Genomic DNA, 22,114 nt, shown 5'->3' with positions numbered 1-22,114 from the left:
TTGCTAGAGCAGAGAGAATGCTGGGCTTGGAATCCAAAGCCCTTGAACAACCCCAACTTCTCTGCTCACTCATCTATGAGAATTTGGGCATTCCACTCAGGTTCTCTGTCCCTCTGAATCCTTATGTATACACAAGGAAGCTTATCCCTAACTACCTGGAAGGGTTGATCTGAGGCTGAGATGAGATGGCATAGGTGATTAGCTTTGTAAAACTGTCAAATATGGCATAAACATTGTAAGGTTTTTTTATATTATTCTTCCTTGCTACTCCCTGCCCAAGAGGTGAAAGGGAGCCCTAACTACAGAGAGCAGAGAAGGCAGGCAATTATTAAAGGACCCTAGGGACCTTCCTTCCCTCTCCCCACTGTCTGGGCAGAAGCTTATCGGGTCTCACTTTCTCTTCCATCACCTCTGTCTTCTTCATGCAGGTACAAAGAAATATGAGGTCCTGACTGGGAGAGGAGCATGGAGGGTCCCTGCTGAATCCCCAGATTGCTCCCGTGGGCAGAACAATCGAAACTTCCATAGATGAGTGAGGCAAAGCCTCTTGATCTAACACCAGCCAACTCAGCCCAGCCCATAGGACTGCTAGAGTTACTGGAGATTCTCCATGGGAAGGGACTGTCAAGCATGAGGAAATGGAAGATTCCAGGGCCTGAGCTCAGAAGCTGCTAGCAGAAGTGATGGGCATCAGAGCTGAGTGGGGTCTCCACATTAGTAAGGTTAGGAGATGCTCAGACTCCTGCTTGTTCGAAGACAGGAGGCTTGAAAGGGCCAAGGCCTGGAAAAGGCGCTTCTTTCCTTCCCATGTCAAATGTGAATCTCTGTAAGCAGCCTGGACTTACAGGCAGGGATCTCACCCTGATTCAGAAGGGCCCAGACTCTCTTTGTCCCTTTGTATCTCCCCAACTTGGAGCTTCCTCCACCCTACGTTTGATCCTGCTGAGAACTCCCTTGCCCACCTTGCATAAAGCATTACTGCTGTTCTTCCAGGCCAGGACTAGGATGAGGCAGGAGAGCTTCCCTGCTGCAGCACTGGAAGGGGCCCCACTCTTGGCCCCATGCACCTGCCAACCCTGAGAGTCACATGCCTCCCTTGCCTTACCCTGGTCCCAGCCCTGATGACCTCCATGGAAAATGACTTCAGGGCCAGTGCTGGAGAAGGGGATGACTAAATATACCAGTGTGTGTATTAAGTGAAATGCCAGTGCTTACTGAGTGCCCACTGTATGCTAGCTCTACTGTAGGAATAAAGTAGACAATGGACACAGGAAAAGGACTATGCCCTGAGCACAGGTACCAGGGTGAAAAGACCAGCAAGAAATTAGGGCACTGCTGGTTCATTCAAGCAGCTGCTTCAGGTGCAGTGGCTGGGAGCCACCTGCAGCCCCCTTCCTACTCAGTGCTCCTGATGCATCTGCTCCTACCACCACAGGTCCTGGATTGCTCCATGCCAGTCTGGCTCTAGGCATTTCCATCTGACCTCCATGCTGCCCATCAGCACCAATACAGATTTTCTTTGCCAGCGGTGCCTGTGCTCATTCTTGTTAGGGCTTGGCACAGTGGGTGGGTGCAGAATTTAAGGGGTACTCACTCTTGACCTTGTGTGTGTTGGGTTGAAGTGCTGTCCCAGGACCGCAAGATTGGCATGCTGGGGCTGGTGACAACTGGCATTCCCAGAAGGGATGCTCATGACATTGATGTGGGGAGCAAACTGGGAGTTTAGCACCCCACACAAGGTACAACATGGCATTTACTGGGACACTGTGTGGGCCAGCGCATGCATTAGCTGGTTAGCTGGACTCACATACCTCAGCACTGAAGCAGGCTGCACCCACTCCAGTGGTAACAGGTAGGTAAGGCTCACACTGCCTGGTGCTCACTTTGGCTCTGAAAGCAGGAGGCATTCAGGGACCTCTGAGTCTTCAGAGCCCTCAGGGAGCTATAGTATATGGCAGTAGGTTCAGCATTCACAAATGTTTCTCTCAAGACTAGATTTATCTGTCATCACTTAAAGGGACTGGCTTGAGGAGATGCTGTGTTACCTATAGTAGCCACTAGATGGTGACACAATCCCACGGTCGAGCCCAGTGTGGGCCTGTGTTCTCATCCTGCTTCCCAGAAAGGAGACAGGACAGAGGTCAGGATAGGAAGAATGGGTCTTCTGAGGGCCTCTCTTCCCCAGCTTCACCACTTAAGCTTTAAGCCTGTTTCCTCACCTAGAGAACGGCAATAACATCACCTACTTCATGGGATTGGTGTGAAGGGAGCCGTGTATTAAACTCCTCCTGCCCTCAAGGAATTTGTCTCATTAAGGGTAGGACAGGAATATGAAAATGTTTATGAACAATACAGGAAAAATACATGGAGACAGTGCCCCAGGTTGAGAGCTAGGCCATTCATTAGTCCAGCCACGAAGGGAGAGGGCTGGCGGGAGAGTCATTCCGGCAGCAGTGGGAGGAAGCCATGTGAACAGCTTATGAAGGAAGAATTAACAGGGCTTGGATGACTATTTGATAAAATAGTGAGGGGAAGTGGAAGAGGGAAGACATTAACGGGAATACTCCTCGAGCCCGTACTACGTTATGCAGTAGGGACTGGAAAATGAATAGGACACATCGCTCCCACCAGCAGATAAGCGTACACTAGAGATAAGCAGATAAGCAGTGTGGGAGCTCAGAGCCTGGGCTTAGAAATGCGGACTTGGTTATGGGTGGAGGTCTGGGAAAAATATCAGAGGTTGGGGGAACCCAGCCCTGAGATTTGCCATTTTGCACTCACCTCTCAGGCCCCAGGTTCCTGGTCCCACTTCAGCTGTGGGCACTGACTGCTCACCAGGGGCCTGCTACCTGCCTTCTCTCCGGGCCTCAGCATTCACACGGGGCTGATGCAGGAGCACTACGTTAATTAGTTATTCATTTAATTTAACTTCACATTTGGTCTCAATTAAGCTTAAAATGTTCTTCCTTATAGATGTTACAATAGCACTTGTAATTAAAAAGCAGTAACTTCGCATTTCTCCTTTAGAGATCCATTGGGAGGCTGTGTGTGTGTGTGTGTGTGTGTGTGTGTGTGTGTGTGTGTGTGTGTGTGTGTGTGTGTGTGTGTGTGTGTGTGTGTGTGTGTGTGTGTGTGTGTGTGTGTGTGTGTGAGAGAGAGAGAGAGAGAGAGAGAGAGAGAGAGAGAGAGAGAGAGAGAGGGGCTGGGGGAGGAGAAGGCAAAGAGCAATAAAAAGAAAGGGCAAGAAGCTCTGGGTAGATCTTAGCACTATGAGGCTTCCAGTAAGACTGAGGTTGGGGGGAAGGGACTCAATGGGTGTCGGGGTGGGGGTGGGGAGAGTCACTGCTGGAATCCTGAGAAGTGGATAAAGGGGGGACCTTGTACACAGAGGGTGGGGTTCAGGTGGATGGAAGATGGAGAGTAGAAGGAGGCAATCCTTAGAAGTGGAAGATGGGACCATATATTTTGTTGTGGGCAGGATGGCCACCCCCACCCCACCCCTGCCAGATGTCCACATCCTAATTCCCAGAACCAGTGAATGTTACCTTACATGGCAAATGAGACTTTGCAGATGTGATTAAGGATCTTGAGATGGAAAGACTACTCTGGCTTATCATGTTGGGCCCAATGTAATAACAAGGCTCTTTATAAATCACAGAGGAAGGCAGGAGTGTCAGAGATTGGCACATGATACACTGCTGGCTCTGAAGATGAGGACGGGTCCACCAGCCAGGGAATGTGGGCCACCTCTAGAAGCTGGAAAAGGCAAGAAAATGGATTCTCCCCTAGAGTCTCTAAACCCTTAACTTAGGCCATAAAACCCATTTCTGATTTCTGACCTCCAGAACTGTAAGATAAATTTGTATTGCTCTAAACCGCTAAGTTTGTGGTAGTTTGATATAGCAGCAATAGGAAACTAATACATATTCCCAGGGTAAAACTGTGGCACAACCAATTGAAAGACGGGGAAAAAAAAAAAACCACAGGAAAACAGAAGAAATCTGCAAAGCTTAAAACAAATGGAGGTGACGGCCATGTAACATTTAGGTACAAGGTAAATGTTACGTGTGTGACTACCCTGAGAGTCCTCTGAGAGCAGGACCTGGGATAAATGCACATCCTTTATAAGCCCCAACAGGCTGTGATGAAAACCATCACCATCAAAATGAACTTTCTTATTCTGTTTGTGCTACTGAGCCCTGCTTTGGATACCAGCTGTCATTCTTAAGTCCCAGGAAACTAAGAAAAGAGGTGTGTGTTGGGGTGGGAGGTGGAGTGCAGGGACTCAGCAACATTCTTTGCCTTGAGTAAACAGCAACCACCAATGATCTCCTAAAGACAGAGATCAAGGAAAAAAGAAATTCTTCACTTGTGATTTTGATTCTTGGCACCTCCATAAACCAATCCAAGTATCAGCATTCCAGGTGGACAGTGCTTAAGAGAGATTGGTGTTCGTGTCCTTCTTGAAAACTCTACTAGCTGCTCCAGATTAGTATCTGTAAGCAAGCGGGAAGACAAAGTCTTAACCAAGCAGAGACCTGCCTAAAACACAGGGTTACTTGGTGAAGTTGTCTCTGAGGTCCCACGTGCCTTTTCACCGCTGGGCCCCAGCTTCCTGCCCAATTCCTAAGATCGATTCTGGGTTTTCCACTGGACTGAGCTGCTGCTCCTCGTATTTCTATCTAGTAGATCTGCATTGCCTGACCTTGGTCCCTCCCCTTCCTTTGTTTCCATCTTCTGGAGCAACCTAGAGTATATGAAGTATTACGAGCTTGGACCCTGAAGCCAAACTGCCTGACTTCAAATCCTCACTCCTACTTGCTCCTAGCTGAGTGATCTCGAGCAAATTACCTCACCAGTCTGTGCCTGTTCCCCATCTGTGAAATGGGGATGCTGAGGACCTGCTTCACAGAGTTGACATGAGGATGACACGTTAGGACTTATGATACACTTAGAAAAATGCCTGGCACATGCTTGCTAAATGTAATAAAAATTGTGATTTCAGTATGTGAAGACTAGACTTATTTCCAAGTATTTAGATGGAAATAAAGATTAAAGATTGAACTCTATGAACTACAAAATCCCTTCCAATACTGAGTTTTTATGCTTCTATGAGGATAATCAACACTTTTCCAGATTTGTTTCCATACAATTCTGATTCCCACACCTGGAAATTTGTTTCTATGTAACAACAGCCAAATACTTACATGTTTAAGCCAAGGAGTTATGATAAAATACTTATTTATACTATAAATGTTAATTAGAATTCTTTAATGAAACTTTTACCTTTTGGGACGTGAGTTAGGGAAATGGTTGGTAAAAATAGCTAAGAAATAGTATTAATCAATGTAAAAATAAGGAGTTGTTTGAAAACCAAGTGATCTTTAAACTATCTGAGAAACTATCCTTAAACTATCTGGGAAAGTCAGGAATGCGGATTTCAATTTGAGCCCCACTACTAACTAGCTGTGATACTTTTTAAATCCCTTCTCTCTGCCTGTTTCTCATCCGTAAAATAATTGCAGCAGGTTTCTTTACACACTGAACAAAAAACAAAACAGAAATGCTTCAGGTGCAGCAGCAATGAAATTTGATAGAAAAGTTTATGTCTTAAAGAACAGAACAATAAATGGATTCCTTTATGTTAGAATAAAAACACTTTAAAATAATTTGGATGCCTTCATCCCCGGATGGAGTTAGGAAGATGGCTAGACACCGCAGGGCCTAGTTCTTCCATTGGCTTACTCCACGGGGACCAGGGCTTTATGCCCAAGAGGCACATAATAAACGTGGAGTGAATGGCAGTATATGTCCTCTGCATGAATGAATGGCTATGCATTTCCTAGTGCCTGAATGCTGGTACAATAATTTTGAGGCAGTTTTACATTAAATATCTGATACTGTGCACCAACAAAGAATGTTAGCTTTACTTCCATTTTCATAAGTGAGAAATTTAAGGCACTTATCAAAAACTTACCCAGTAGTGTTTTGCTGGCTTGAGAAACTTCTAAACCATAGCACACAGGCCACTTAACAGATGGGACAAATACCTCTATTGTGGGGGCAGGGTGGTGTCCTTCTAATTTAGCTTTTGTCAGGATACAATTTTAAGAGACTATGAAACAACCTGTTTTCTTATACAGAAATCTGACTTTACTCTCCTTTCCCACCTTTTAAACAGTGGAGATCACCACAGTCTCTGCCACAGGATCCCCTCTGGGTAGGAAACCGTATAGCACAACCTGTTCAAAAGGCCATGATGGAAGAATGGTTAATGGAACACTAAGAAGATTTCTGTTAGCACTGAAGGGATGACCTCTGAGTCTTGTCTCCAGGAAGGCCATGAGCATAAGGAATACCATATTGGACACTGATTATAGGGGTGCCCCATACCCACTCTCAAGAGCCCCTCTGTTTAATGCCAAATTTCACTTGGTCTGGGAGGTCAGGCAGGAATAAAGTTATATCTAATGCTGAGGATATACATTCCTCACTAGCTTGGAGAAAGGGCTACAAAGACGAAAAGAGAGGACAATAACCCAAAATGGACTCTTATGTAAATAAATAAGGCACACAGAGGCCACTGAATCCTGGAAGAAAAAGGACCCAGAGATGCATGGCTGCAGTCAACATTTCCATACCTTTCCTTAGCAAACCTGAAATATAAAAATACTAGATTCAGACAGCTGTGACCAAGAATTTGAAGTGAAAATCAGCCCTCTGGTTGTTGTTTACTGCTTTAGTAGAGCAGAGGGGAGTGACACCCATTGCCTGTGTAGAGTTTTGTGGAATTATATGCATAGAGCAGTCAATAACAAACATCTGACTAAATGTTCCAAATTAAAACACAAAACAACCTTTGGAATCTGAGTGCCTTTCCTTTACAAATGATTCCAACCTTAAAACTAAGAATTTTACCTATTATCAAAACGGACCAGGTTCTTTTATTGAACAACAGAAGCCAAAGTGCTCCTTTTCCCAAAATCCACTTACTAACAACTTGATTGAAAAATCTACTCTAAGCCGATTACTGTTACTATTTTCCTTTCAAAACAGATGGAAATCCTGAGATAGATTTACTAAGAAGACAGCAATATCCCTTTTCACTGGTGGGAATCTTATCCCCCCCACCCCACCCCCGGGACAATTTGCAACCCTGTTTCTGGAAGCCAGGACTCAAGAGATTTGTCTTTGCAATGAATGGATCTCAGGGCATGAAGACTGTCAACACAAGTTTCTGAATAATGCCTTTCTGCTCATCAGTGACATCAAAATGAAGGAGAGGACAGGGTCTTGGTTTTCCCACATAGTGCTCAGCAGGACCGCAGTGGTTTGGCATAGACAGGTTCCAGAACATGATGAATTAGGACCAAGAAAAGGCCTCCAAGGAAGACAGCGCTGAGGAAGGCCAGCAGGACATAGCGGCCAATGAAAAAGGCATCCACAATCTGGAGGAAGAAATCACGAAAATGAAATCACTACCACCTCAGCACCCTGGCCGTGTTACCTCGTGATAAATGGGCCAAGAGTTTGTTCTTATTTGTAACTTCTAGTAACATCTGGCCCCAAGTCTCCTCTATAAATGGATAAAGAAGAGTCTTTTTCTCAACTTGCTGAGCAGGAGATATAAGGAAAATGAAGGATTAATGAGCTACGGGGAAAAAATAACTCCATTTAGGAGGTTCATAAACATTTTGAAGTCCTTGGATGAGTTCTTTTATGTTCTGAAATCAGTTACCAAAAGAGTTAATGAGACACTTGCTTCCTTGCTTGCTTGGTTCTGGAAAGGCTCATTTTTGTTGTTGTTAAAACACTTTTTATCATGGAGAATTTTAAACATACATAAAAACACAATAGTATAATAAGCCCCAGGTACATAAGACCCAAACCCCCAAATTATCAACCCATTTCCAATTCAGAAGAGTTCATTTTCAAAATGAAAAGGTGATTCTTTAAAGCTTTCATCAGAAGAGTTTTGAACCCTAACATTGGTTACCCAGCATTCCAAGGGATAGGAAAAATGGCCATTCACCTGAGATACTAAAATGGTGAGAGGATAGGTAACTTGCCCCAGATCATACCGTTGGCTGCCCAGAAACCAGGCATACTTGAGGACCCAGAGCTGTTGGTCTTTGTTGACAAAAACCTATTATTGGTGTTGGCTCTGCCCACTTGTCTGCTGTCCACTGCCAGAGCTGCACTCTCCCCAGATCCTAATGGTGATGCTTAAATATGGGCAGGCAAAAGCAATTTAATCTACAGACCTAATGAAGCAGCAACACAAAGAGGCTGACTGACTTCACAGAAGTTTTGAAAACCCAGTATCTAGAAAAGAATCCAAAATACCTGAAAGGCGATGACAGACAGAATAATGGCCCAAACATGTCCATATCTTCATACCCAGAAATTGTGGGTATGTTACATTATATGGCAAAGGGGAATCATAGTTACAGATGAAATTGAGGTTGCTAATCAGCTGACCTTAAGATAGGGAGATTAGCCTGGATTATCCAATCCAGGTGGGCCCAGTGTAATCACAAGCATCCTTAAAAGTTAAAGGGGGAGACAGAAGAGGTATGAGGTATGAGGATGGAAGCAGAGTTGGAGAGATGCCATGTTGCTGGCAGAAGGGGGCTGTGAGCCAAGGAATAAGGGTGGCCTCTAGTAGCTGAGAAAGGTAAAAAAATAAAAAATAAAAAATAGATTCTCCTCTAGAACATCCAGACAGGAAGACATCCCTTTCAAACCCTTGATTTTAGCCTAGTGAGACTGATTTTGGACTTCTAACCTACAGAACTGTAAGAAAATAAATTTGTGTTGTGAGCCACTAAGTTTGCAATAGTTTGTTACAGCAAAAATAGAAAACACAGTGGTGATACATAAAGCACTTATCTAAGCCAAGCACTGGTCTGATCACTGAGATCCAAAGACACCAAGAAGAAAAAGGCTGCAGGACCCCCAGCTGCTCCAGAGATTACTCCAACAGTCAACTCACGACAAAGGTCAGTTTGATACAACAGCTTTAACATAACTTTGACCTTGGCTCTGGTACTGAACAAGTCTCTTGTGGGCTACATGTTTGCTCCTTCAACATGTTTCACTTTTTAATTAGGCAATTAGCAGGCTTTGGGTACAGAAGGCCCAGACCATGTATTATTGATACGGCATTGATCCAGGCTGCTTCAGGGACGAGCTCTCAAAATCTGACAATGAGAACTCCTATTCTACTGGCCATGCTGACCAATGCACTTTGCTCAAACCCCATTTTTCTCTCCTGGGTCTGAAACTCATATGACAGAGAACAGAGGGATTGATTTCAAAACAATGTTTGCTCTGTGCCCTTCTTCTAATATTCACATCTACAGCAATCCAGAAAAACAGCAGCCTACATCACTCTGCCCCCTTAAGACAAGGAAACTGAGACAAGAATTTACCCCTAGCTCACACGTGTGGTACTCACACCTGAGTGGTTTCTAAATGCTCACAAAAAAATGTGGTATCTATGAAAATAGTTCCCTAAATTTGTGTGATATTTTCCTTGGAGCTTTCAGAACTAATTTCTTCCCTTTTGCCATGGTTGGTCCTATACAGAATTGGAAGTGTCAATTTTAGTTCAAAAGTTATATAATTTTGTGTACTATTGTCTAGTGTCAAAATGGTAACCCATGAGCTCTCTGGGATAAAGATTTTGAAGACCTCAGCTTGAATCCTTGCTCTGCCTCTTCCTGTATATGTATGACCTTTAGCGAGTTACCTTAACCTCTAACAGCCTCAGTGTCCTTACCTACACAATGCGGATAAGAACAGCACCTACCTCATACCACCTAGGCTTGTCCTGAGCTTTAAACGAGATAATGCAAACAACGTGCTCAGCGTAGGACCCAGCATACAGTAAACTCCCCTAAAAAACGATAGCTATTATCATCGCTAATACTTAAAAAATTAAAATGGAGTTGAAAGGAAAGAAGCTATGAGGAAGTAATGGAACAGAAGACACCACACCATTTCCAAGATCCTACAGCCAGGTGTGGTAAAGCCAGAGCCCCAAATCAGGAATGAATCAGAACAGGTGAGGTCTCCAGAAATGGACATAAGAGAGATGATAAAAGTCCAATTAAAGAGATGGGTTCTGGCAGATGTGGTCCTAGGAATGAAGGACCAAAGGAACTGCCAGGAGATTGTTATTACTGAATTCATTTCTATCTACAACTTCTGCTTTCCATAGAAATGTTCCTCTTTCCTCATTGCTCTTCTCAATGGAGATTATTTCCTCCACATCAAAAGTGGAAAAATTCCACCACATGGAAATGGAAATGTACGTCACTCAGCACCCTGAGGGCACAGCATAAATTCCAGCCCAGGATCTGAGGTTCTGAGCCAAGGCTCCCAGGAAACACTTCCATTTCAGGAGCAAGCCTACTCCTAGTCCTAACTCTTTCTTTTTCTCTGTGCCTATAGTATGAGTTGCCTTTTTGATACATTGTCATTTAACTTGACTCAAACTGGAGATGAGACCAAATCAGGCAAATAGCTGCCTGGTGGTGCTGCAGGTGGGCTTCAGAGTAAGAGTCTTTTCCCGGACAGAAGGGCAAGGGAACTTAAACCTCACTCTGAGCTTTCCCCATCGCTGTTTGAACTTTATAATTCTAACACAGCTCAGTTAACCTGACATCCCACAGGGCAGGACAGAGGTCTAGACCAAGAGGCACAAGAACTACAACTCAGGAGGCAAAATGAAATCAGTAGCTTTACCTTAATTTCAACCTCTGGGGCTGGAGATTCACTGGCTCGGGGGAAAAGCAACAGAACTGATGTGATGATCACAGCAGCGAGGAATACAAAAACAACAGAGAACCTGGGTCAAAAAGACAAAGTATTAAAAGCACTGTTTATGGTTTCTTCTCTAATCAGTTAGGCCTGGACTGGCTCTTCCCTCAAGCCAATATTTTATGTTTCAGTCCCTTAACAATGCCAGAGACCTGCTGTCTACACTGCCCAGTGAATTTAAAGACGATTAACCCGCTTCTCCCCAAAGTCCTTCTTTCTAGACAGGTAGCAGCCGGGTGCACTGCCATTTATTCCTGGTAATTCCAAATGCCAAAGAATGAGAATTTGTAACTTTTATTTTTGCTTCTGCACAAAGTCATAATCAAGAAAACCCAAAGCAGCCACTCCCCAGCCTCATTTCTGTTGTTTTCAGACCAGAATATGGTATTAAGTTCTGTAGCTACCCCCTACTGACACTGCCACTAGAGTGCCATGCTATAGTGTTTTCAGAGTCAGGGGATGGCCTAATCCAGGATTGAAGTCAATGCCTGATAGAGCCAGCCCAACTCACTGAATACTTCTTTAGTTTCCCTGGGCCCAGATCTAGAACCTTAGGGATTGGACTGAGCATCTGCCATAAATCGAACAATTAAGAAACATTCACACACAACCCCAAGAAATTCAATAGGTGGGAAAGCAGAATTTGTCACCTCTTGTGTCCCCATCTCCCGCACAGTGAGACCTGAGAGATACCACTTCCCTTCTCCTCCCTCCTCTGCTTCAGAGCACAAATAACACAGTTAGTGCTTATGATAAGAGGTTAAAATGCAACTCACTCAAACTGTCAGTAATTATAGAAACGATCTTCTGAATTCTAAATGTTTAATGAGCGTCAGCAATTTTGCCTCTAATTGTTCCTACCCAGGACTCCCAGCTGGACAGAATGCCTTACCTGGCTATCCCGGAGGCTCTGGACAGGAGCACACACAGCAGCAGCACCAACACCCAGAGCAGGGCAAAGACGAACACGCCAGCACCCACTCCAAGCACAGTGCCAGCCATCCTGCGGGGGGAGCAGCAGTGGCCCGTGCCTTGAGTTGGCCACTGCCCTGTGATCTGGTGTCCTCTGAGCTCCGGTTGCTGCCCTCCTGCCACACGCCTAGGTTCTGTGAAGGCATTCAGACATATACAGAAAGCCCAACTCATTATGGGAAAAATTTTGATGATTGGTGTGTGAGGAGGACTACTCAATACAGGTCATTAATTTTCAGAAATGTCCAGTCCCAGAGTCCCTTAATGGGAACTAGAAATTTAGAACCCAAAACCTTTCTTTTTGGCAGAGACTGAGAGCCTGCTTTCTGCTCTGTGTGTATCATTTCAGATTTGGTTTCTGAGTTCCAGTTTAATTTCTTCCCCCACCCATGGTAGAAAGCTGAACTCTTCCTCAATATAAAACCCTGACTAAACACTGCTGAAAGCACCAGGGCCTGGGAGCTCCAGGGCCAAAGGAGATGCAGATGCTCTAGGGTTAAATCCGCGGTATGAGTTTTGACTCACCAGGCAATCGCAGGACAGCAATTTCCCACTCTATTGTCAATGTTATTCAGAAAAGAAAGAAAACTCCCAGTCCTTCAAGAAGAACAAGAACAGCCATTACTATTTTCGAACATTTACTATGTGCTAAGTATTTACATACATGTCTCATTTAATCATGGCAGTAAGCCTCTAAGGAAGCTATTATTATATCTGTGTTACAGAAGATGTGAGGATTAACTACTTAGTTTCCTAAGTAGTGGCTTACAACAACAGGAATGTGTTCTGTCTTGGTTCTGGAGGCCAGAAGTTCAAAATAAAGGTGTCGGCAGGGCTGTACCCCTCTAAAGGCTCTAGGGGAGAACCCTCCCTTGCCTCTTTCAGCTCCTGGTGTCTACAGGCATTCCTTGGCTTGTCACTCACAACTCCAATCTCTGCCTCCATGTTCACATGGCATTCTCCTCTGTGTCTCTGTCTTTTCTGTCTCTTATAAGTGTACTTGTCATTAGATTTAGGGTCCACTCAAATAATCGAGTATAATCTTATCTCTAGATCCTTAACTTAATTACATCTGCAAAGACCCTTTTGCCAAATAAGGTCACCTTCACAGATTCCAGGGATTAGGATGTGAACATATCTTTTTGGGGCCACCATTCAACCCACTATAGGGTAAAAACATACTCTAGTACCTCCCCTAATTTTCCTCTACAATATCACAGATGAGTCTTAAGCAAATTCCTCCTTAGGTTGCTGGTTTTCTTTACCCCGACGGTTTAAATACCATGAAAATATTATCTGTGAGAAGTTCTGCTACAGAGTTATTGGAAAGAAGACTCTAAGCATTTACTGCACACACACACAAAAAAATACATTTATTCAATCAACATTTATGATGTGCCTACCATGTAAAGCACTGTGCTCAGCAAGCTGGGGATGACAAAGGTAAATAAGATGTGTGTTCTCATAGAAGTTTAAGGTCTACTGGAGAACGCTGTCATGTAAGCAATGATCCATATCACACGCTGATAAGTAGCAAAGGCAAAGTGCATGGGAACTGAGACGGTGAGCTTGGCTCTACATAGGCACATGTAGGAAAGAATCAGTGTGGCAAGGTGACAGAGTAAGGGAAGAGGCAGAGGATGACCCTTGCCTTCCTAGCCTTACTGGGGGCATTCTTCTCATCAGAGCCATGTGGCGTCATCTCAGTAATGCTAACATGAAAAGTGTTCCTACGTCTCTGGTTCTTTGTACTTGCTGTTTCCACTGCCTGGAATTAACCCCAACCCCAAACAAGCCCCCCACTATTTGCAGAGCTAGCCTCTCCTCATCCTTTTGATCTCAGCTTAAATGTCACCTCTTCAGAGAGGCCTTTCCTGAATGCTCTATCTGAAGTAAACCCCAAAACAGTTACTCTCCATCTCTATTTTCTTCACAGCACTTTCATGAATTGTAGTTAACATTTTTATTTATTTGTTTACAAGTTTTCTGTCTCTCCAACTAGAATAGTAAACTCCATGAGGGAAGAGACATTACATCTTTCTCACCATGGTATCCCCAGTCTCCTTAGCACAAGATTATGCACAACAAATATTTGTTGGATGAATAAATGAAGCAGTGCTAACAAGTCCACAGAAATCAAGTGAGGGAGTAGAAAAAACATATCAAGTTTCAAAAAGATGACTGTCACTTCAGGTCAATATGCTGGACAGGGTTAACGAGGGAGTGCCTCACACAACAGCAAACACATAGAAATGCTCAATAAAACAGAGCAAAAATAATTGAATACACAGTGAACTCAAAAGCAATAAAGGAAAATCCTTAAGTGCTATAAACAAAATGTGACTCAAAGCCTGAGGGTAAGCAGGAGCTGAGCCCAAAGGCCTGCAGCAGTACTGGCACCAGATAGAGACCTTCAGAGTGGTCCTCTCCTGGACAGATGAGGTCTCAGGCCCATGATGGAGAGAACTGGAACTGAGAACAATGCATAAAGGTGGGCCCTCAAAGGGCTGTCCAATTTTTGAAATAGGGTCTACAAACTCTGCTACTAACTTAGTTGAAAGAAAGCTGCTAAGTACCTCAGGCCATAGGTAAAAAAAGAATAACCCAATAGAAATCTGAATCTCAACCCCACAACACACGCAAGTGTGGGATTCAAGTCACATTACCAATGTGGTATACAAACCCCAAGTTGAAAGATTACGTGAAAACTAGACTAAAAGTGAGAAACCCATAGGATCCCAGCAGAGAAAAAACTAAAACCTCTCTGTAGGGATGCTAGCACAGGTCAGCATCCAAGACTTCCTCAAGAGTGAGTATAAAATTAAGATGTTTTCAGACATACAATAAGATGGAGTTCACCTCTCACAGATCCTCTGTGAAAGAGCTACTCAGAGATGTACTTCAGCAAGAAGGAAAACGAGCCAGGAAAGGAGGTGGGAGGTGTGAGGAAGAATGGTGAGAAAAAATACCGGGCACCATTGCCAGTAAAGATTTCTGTAATGATAATGATGGCTAACTTTTTGAGGGTTTAAAATAAGGAAGAACTAAAATATTACTCAACGCTTATACGGAAGATGGGAAAGGACAGTTCAAAGTTAAATCATTCCACAGCTATTATTTTTCTCTGGAGGAGGTGAGAGGTAATGATTATCTGTAGGTTTTGTTAAGCTAAGTGTACATGTTAAAAAACAGATAGGCAAACACTAAATGACAGAAATAGAATGAATAACTTCCATACCGGCAGAGTGAAAAAAAGAAAGGAAGAAAATAGAAGGCAGGAGCGGGGAAATAAAACAAAGAAAAAGCAAAGAAAATAGAAAATAGAGAGTAAGACTGTAAAAATATACAACAGTGATCATTATAAATGCAAACAGATTATACCTGACTATTAAAAGAGATTTTCAAATTAGATTAAAAAAACAAAAAACAGCTCTTTATAAAAGCTATGCAAAAAGCATAATGAAAGAAAAGCTGAAAAGAAAGAGATGAAAAAGACATACAAAGCAAATACTAACAAAAAAAACCGAGGGGAATGAGGGAATGGGGAGAAGTTCAGCGGGTATGAGCTTTATTTTTGCAAGATGAAAAAGTTCTGGAGATCTGTTTTACAACAATGGGAATATACTCAACACTATTGCACTATACCCTTAAAAATGGTTAAGATGTAAATTTTATCTTACATGTTTTTTACCACAATGTAAAAAAACAAGTGAAAGAAAATATAAGCTGGTAAAATAATACTAGCATTAAGGAAAATAGGTGTAAAGTTTTGAAAAATACTAATAAGAACAGTCATGAAGGAATAATTTAACAAGAAGATACAACTTGAAACAAGTACAAACCTAACAACAAAGCCTCAAAATTTATAAAGCCAAAATTGACAGAAGCACTACAATAAATGCACAAATCCACAAATTCAGTGGGAAATTTTAATATATCTATCTCAGAAACTGATAGATCAAGCAGATAAAAAATAATAAACACTTGACAAAGAAGATATCTGAATGGCCAATAAACATGTGAAAAGGAACACAACTTCATTAGTCACCAGGAATTTATATAATTTCAGGTAGCTAGGTGAGAGGTTGTTGAATGTTCCCAACACAAAGAGGTGACAAATGTTTGAGATGATGGATATGCTAAATACCCTGAAATGATCGTTGCATGTTGTATAAATATACCCAAATATCACATTGTACTCCATAAATATATAAAATTATCATGAGTCAATTAAGAAAAAATAAATTACAAAGAAAAAATTTTCAGAGACAGAAGTAGATTAGAAGGTACTGGAAACTGGGAAGGAAAAATGGGAAATTACTGCTTAATGGTACAGAGTTTATGTTTATGATGACGAAAAAATTTTGGAAATAGTTAGTGTTAGTGGTTACACGTCAATGTGAATGTAATTCATGCAACTGTATGTTTTAAAATGCTCAAAGTGGCAATTCTTATGTTACATATATTTTACCACAATAAAAAAAAAGGTTAAAAAAGAAAAGTGGTTCTCATAGACGTAGAGAGTAGCATAATAGTTATCAGTGGCTAGGAAGGGAAAGGAAGCAAGGGTGGGTAGTGGGAAAGAGTTTTATTAATGGGTACAAAGTTACAGGTAGATAGGAAGACTACGTTCTGATGTTCTAGACTGACTATAGCTGATAATATTATATTGTATATTCCTAAATGGCTAGAAAAGATGATCTTGAACATAATCACCACAAAGAAAAGATAAATGTTTAGGTGATGGATATGCTATCTACCCTAAGTGAATCACTGTACAATGTACACATGTACTGAAACAACACAAAATACCCCACAAAACGTATTCCACAAAAATGTATCAAAAGAAAAAGAAAACCAAAATTCAGTACTTCTATACACCCACCAAAATGGCTAAAATGAAAATGACAGACCACACCAAGTGTTGTCAAAGATGTGGAGTAACTGGAACCCTCATATGCTGAGATATGGTGAGAGTGTAAATTGTTACAACTGCTTTGCAGACTATTGGCAGTATCTAATAAAGTTGAATATACATGTGCCCTAGATCCAGCTCTTCTATTCTTCAGTGTATTTCCAACAGAAATGCACACATAAGTACACCAAAAGACTTGTACAAGTTTATGGCAACCCTATTTGAAATAGCTAAAAATGGAAACAACCCAAATATCCACCAACAGAACAGACAAAGTATGGTATTATACATACAGTCCATTCATACGATGGAATAGTTTAAAGCAACGAGAATGAACAAATCATACCTATATCCAATGATGTGGATGAATTTCACAAATATTGAGTGAAAAAAGCTAAAGGCAAAGGAATTCATACTGTATGATTCCACAATGCTCAAAAACAGGTCAAACTTATTTTGGGGGCTAGAAGTCAGGAGTATGGTTACCTTGTGGAATGTAGTGACTGGAGGGGGAGGAAGGAGATTCTGGGGTACTGATAAAATTCTGTTTCTTGATCTGTGTGTTAGTTACCTGGCTTTGTTCATTTCAGTTAATTAGGATTGGTATAGTTTTCTGTATGTATGGTACACTTCGCTAGAAAGTTTACTTTAAAGAAAGAATCTTAAGAGACATATCAGCCAAATGCTCTTTATGGATCCGGTTTGGGTCCTGATTCAAACAAAGCAAGTGCAAAAATCTTTTAGGAGATGATTGGGGAAATCTGAAGAGTATATGGATATCTGATAATAGGGAATTACTATTTATTTTTATAAGTTAAAAATAGTTTTGTTTCTCCCCCCCCCAAAATGATGGTATTGTGGCTATATTGTTAAAAGATTCTTTATGATATACATATATACATACACACATGTAATTCATTACAAATAACAGAAAATAGTGTCTAGGAATGTCATACTATCCAGGGGAGAGGAGGTGAAGGGTGTACATGAAACAAGACTGGTTACGAGCAGTTGTTAAGGCTGGGCGATGGATATGTGGATGTTTGCTATTGTATTTTCTGTACTTCTGAATATACTTGAAATTTTCATAATCAAAAGATGTGTAATGTACATGTATATATGTATAAGTATGAATAAATATAACAAAATATGTGAGATTTTCATAGCTAAAATTATAAAACGTCATTCAAAGACATTTTAAAAAATACCTGTATAGAGAAATAAAGAAGACCTGAATAGAGAAATAATCCATGTTCTTGAGTGAGATGATTCAACTTAAAGATCTCAATTTTCCTTAATCTATAAATTCAATGCAATTCTAACCAAAATCTAAAATGATTTTTTGTGGAACTTGAAAATGGATCCTAAATTCATATGGAAGAGCAAAAACCCAACAATAGCCAAAACAATTTTGAGAACTAGGATGGCAACTTGCCTTTCTTGTTACCAACTGCCGCCAGACACATTATAAAACCAAGGTAATTAAAACAGTGTGATAGTGGCCCAAAAACACATGGACCGGTAGCATGAAATAGAGAGCCCAGAAACAGATCCATGCATTTGTGAGCACTTTATATGAGAGAGGATTGGCTTTACGTCTCAGTGGGTAAAGGATTTCATGGATGGTATTGGGACAAATGATTATCCAATCGGAAAATAATAAAACTAGATCTCTACTTTATATCATATACAGAAGCCAATTTTAAATGGAAAGTTATTCATAATGAAACAGCATATGTTTAAATATACAAATGTTCAGGCTGACTACACTAGAATATGTAATGAAGTACAGCAGTCAGATGCTTGCACCTAAACTTAGAAACACCACGAACGCAAAAGCTACAAATGCAGACTATGCAGGTGTGTTGTATTGGCAACTCAAATACCACGAGCTGTGCTGCCTTCAGTTATGTGATTTTCTAGAGTGATGAACAACTCTTGTTACAGTTCCAAACCACAAATAAGTATAATTTTCCCTTGATTTACATTAGAGTTACATTCCTGGAAATTATACTACAATAAACTGTGCCAAAAAATACATTATGTTTATACTAAAAATGGAGTTAGCTTGTAGGCTCAGATCAATTATAAATGAGTATCCTGTGGGACACTCAAAAGGTATACAGGACGCAGGACAATTCTTCATTGTGAGAACTTCCCCATGCATTACAGAACACCTAGCATCCCCAGCCCTGCTTTGCAAATCCTAGCAGTGCCTCCTGAAGACATCAGTAGCCAAATATGCCCTCACAAATCCCAAAATACCCCCAAAGGACAGCACCACCTCCTTGGAAGAACCACTGTTCTAGAAAAACTCCTGCATAAAGAAACAGATCCACTGCAGCTTCATTCATAATAGCAAACATAAGAAAAAACCTTAATGTCCATCAATAAGAGAATGGATACAAAATTATATACTCATAATAAACACATAAAATGAATGAACTTGATCTGAATGTATTGATACATCTCAAAAACAATGTTGAGTGATAAAAGCAACTTGTAAAATGAAACCTATAGTAAGATACTACTCGTATTTTTTAAATTAAAAAAATCTAACTATACTAATATATATTGCTTATGATGTACATATACATAGCAAAAGAATAAAAACATGGGCATGAATGATGCACAATTTCAGGAGAGTGTTTGCCTCTGGGGAGCGAGGAAGGAAGGGGCCTGGGGCCCAGAATCGAACAAAAGGGATCAAACTAAATCTGTGATGTTTCATTTCTTTAAAATAAACTTAAGCAGATGTGCCAAAATGTTAATATTTATTAATCTGGTTGGTGGGGCATAGCTGTTATACTACCCAATGTAATATTCTCTATTTTTTTAAAAATTTTTGAGATAATTCTTAATTTTTAAAAAGGCAACTGGTGGCAGGGTACACATGATTTGGCATCAGAGACCAGAGATGGGTGACCAGTCAGGAGACTATTGCAACTCTCCAGTTAAGAGATGATGAGGGTCTGAAATATAGTCTTAGTTGTGGAAATTGAAAGGAATCAAGGGAGAAGGTGTTAGAAATGATTCAAGTTTCTAGCTTGACTGACTGAGCTGATGGTACTGCCTTTAAAGAAAATAACTATTTAGTTAAATATATGCTGTTTTGGATTATTACACAAACTGTAAGACTTGGACCAACTCTTAACACCTAGAATACAGGGAAAATGGTAGTTAAAGCTGGTGTCAACAGAAACATCGCCCTTCAATCCCCCATAGAAGCTTAAAAGTTCATGGGACATTGGATTCCATATGAGAGTACTTCAAAAAGTTCATGGAAAGACTCATATTATCTTTTAATTCTACTTTTCCATGAACTTTTTCAAGTACCCTCCTATATGGTATGGTTTTTAGTAATGAGATAAATATCCCCATGCTTTTCTAAGAATGGGGTTCATCACTTTATAAACAAACCGTACATTTACTTACTAAGGGTGGAGAGGAAGCTCTGGGTACAGTATAGAGTGCTGTTGTAGAGGAGGGATGAACATCTGATTGTTTTATCTTCTTAATTCAATGTGAGAATAATACTTGTGATTATTTCCCATATTGGAATAGCTAAATTGAGTAAAATATAATAAAAGATAAAAACAACGATGTTTTTATTTTAATGTTCATGGCTTCTTCAAATTTTCTTTGAGAATTGATGGTTTAACCAACCTAATTTCAAAAATAAACCCACGTACTTAATATCTGTGGTATTTAAAGCCCGTAGATTGGAGCTGAGAAAAATAATCTGTCTAAATTTGAACGTGCTGTTTAGTAGCTGACAACAAAAACGACTACAGGGCCAATTTTTCTCCCTTTGTGCTCAATGCTGTGAGGTCTTTCTTTGGAAAAAGTTTGTTCAAAACCTTCTACATGCATGTGTAGTGCATTCTTCATTCATTTAACTGTCTACACACCCTTTCACCCAGCTCTCAGAGAAAATACACTGGATACAGAGGACTACCCACATCCAAGTGACTAAGACCCTTGCCCATGTAGCCTGTTGTATTAAAAATACGGTGCTCACCACCAGGCTGATGATCATGAGTGAGAATACTAATAGCCATTATAAGATGACTCCTTGACTAGGACAAATGTGGACTCCGGGGGACGGCAATGTGGCCTAAGTGCTGCTGGTGGTGGGAGACATCTCACCCATTTCCGATTTCCACAATGACTCAAGCCCTTGAAAGCAACAGAAAACAGTGGGTTACAGGAGTGAATTGTTCTTCTGGACGAATCCTTTCACTTTCCTTTCCAGATGTTCCAAACCTTCAAAAATAATTGGGGGGACTTTTATCTTTCTGCTTTAAATACTTCACTATCCTTTGAATTTTAAAGTATTAGGATAACGCTTCTACCCTTGTAATTAAGTAAAAGGCAAATCTGGGAAAAATCAATTGCCAAGCTACTTAAAAAGCACCGATGTGGCATCCGCTCTTAACACGCTGGTAGAAAAGGGGGACTCCATGGATCCTTATCCCGTCCTTGCACCCTTTTCCTGGGCGGTGCTGGGATTCGAAAAAGCTGCAGTGGGCCGGCCTGTCTGCTGGCTCCATCACCCAGCGGCTGACAGCACTGCGGCTGACAGCACTGCAGCCGGCGTACCTCGGCCTCTCGCTTCTGTACCCAGCCCTGTTGCTGACCCAAACTGCGACGGGAAAACACTGCCCCCGCGTCTCATCTTCAGAACGCTCAACCACTACCTCCCAGTAGCTGGAGAGGGATTAAGGTTGCGGTCCTAAGTCCCTGAAACAGGCCCTGACATGTTACTTTCTTAAGAGCATGCGACGTCAAACAGTTCTTCCTCCTCCGCCCTCAATATATGAGCCGCCGGGCCTTGGGTCCAGATGGGCGGTGAGGGACGTCTGCGAGGTCCGCGCACCGCCAGCCACCCACGCCTTCTTCCAGCCACCTCAGCAGGAGCCCCCGTCCTTCTCCCATTTCCGCAGCCACCCCGCTTTCCTCATTTCCGCCCCCTCACCTGCCTCCCTCTAACCGAGGGTCCCTAGTCATACTTCACAGTAGGGCATGTTCCAGCCCCCACGGGCTTTGGTCTACTTAGGGCGAATCACAAGTGAGTTTTCATTCAGGCGACTTCGGACTCGCTAATCAGCGCCGCTTTTTCAACGCCCAGCTTCGCCCTCATTAGCTTGCGCCTGCCGCGGCTCGGGGCAACGCCGAGCGCGGTAGGTGGGCACGTTGCCCTCCCTTACGCTCTTCGATTGGTCGGTGCCGGTCGGTCCCGGGACTGGCCTCAAGTTCGATTGGATAGCGGCGATCCCGGCTACCCCCCCCCCCCCGTCCCGCCCTACTGTCAATCACATCATTTCCTCTGGACCATTGGTCAGTCTAGCCTGAGGGCGGGTTATCGGGCGGAAGAAAGCGGCTTTTCCCGGCCCGCCT

General features: G+C 42.0%; 1 protein-coding gene across 8 annotated transcripts; it reads right to left on the bottom strand.

The window, feature by feature from the left end:
- Window positions 1–4,345: 4,345 nt before the first annotated feature.
- On the bottom strand, window positions 4,346–21,773 carry TMEM218 (transmembrane protein 218). Of its 8 annotated transcripts, XM_063093617.1 has the most exons (7): window positions 21,693–21,773; window positions 20,736–20,893; window positions 20,150–20,278; window positions 12,325–12,396; window positions 11,720–11,933; window positions 10,753–10,855; window positions 5,072–7,448 (listed from the first exon to the last, which is right to left on the bottom strand). In XM_063093617.1, exons 5-7 carry the CDS (start codon window positions 11,827–11,829, stop codon window positions 7,314–7,316), a joined length of 348 nt encoding a protein of 115 aa, XP_062949687.1. In that variant the 5' UTR covers window positions 11,830–11,933; window positions 12,325–12,396; window positions 20,150–20,278; window positions 20,736–20,893; window positions 21,693–21,773; the 3' UTR covers window positions 5,072–7,313. The 8 variants fall into 8 exon arrangements, 7 of the variants coding, with proteins under 7 accessions (XP_062949687.1, XP_062949685.1, XP_062949683.1 ...); XR_010023389.1 differs by lacking the exons at window positions 12,325–12,396; window positions 20,150–20,278 and adding an exon at window positions 4,346–4,496 and having other exon boundaries at window positions 6,171–7,448; XM_063093615.1 differs by lacking the exon at window positions 20,150–20,278.
- Between the last annotated feature and the right edge of the window lie 341 nt (window positions 21,774–22,114).

The sequence above is a fragment of the Cynocephalus volans genome, chromosome 4, assembly GCF_027409185.1.
Source record: "Cynocephalus volans isolate mCynVol1 chromosome 4, mCynVol1.pri, whole genome shotgun sequence".
NCBI lineage: Eukaryota > Metazoa > Chordata > Mammalia > Dermoptera > Cynocephalidae > Cynocephalus > Cynocephalus volans.
Note: the sequence above shows the minus strand (reverse complement) of the source record. Positions and strands in the feature narration are given on the sequence as shown.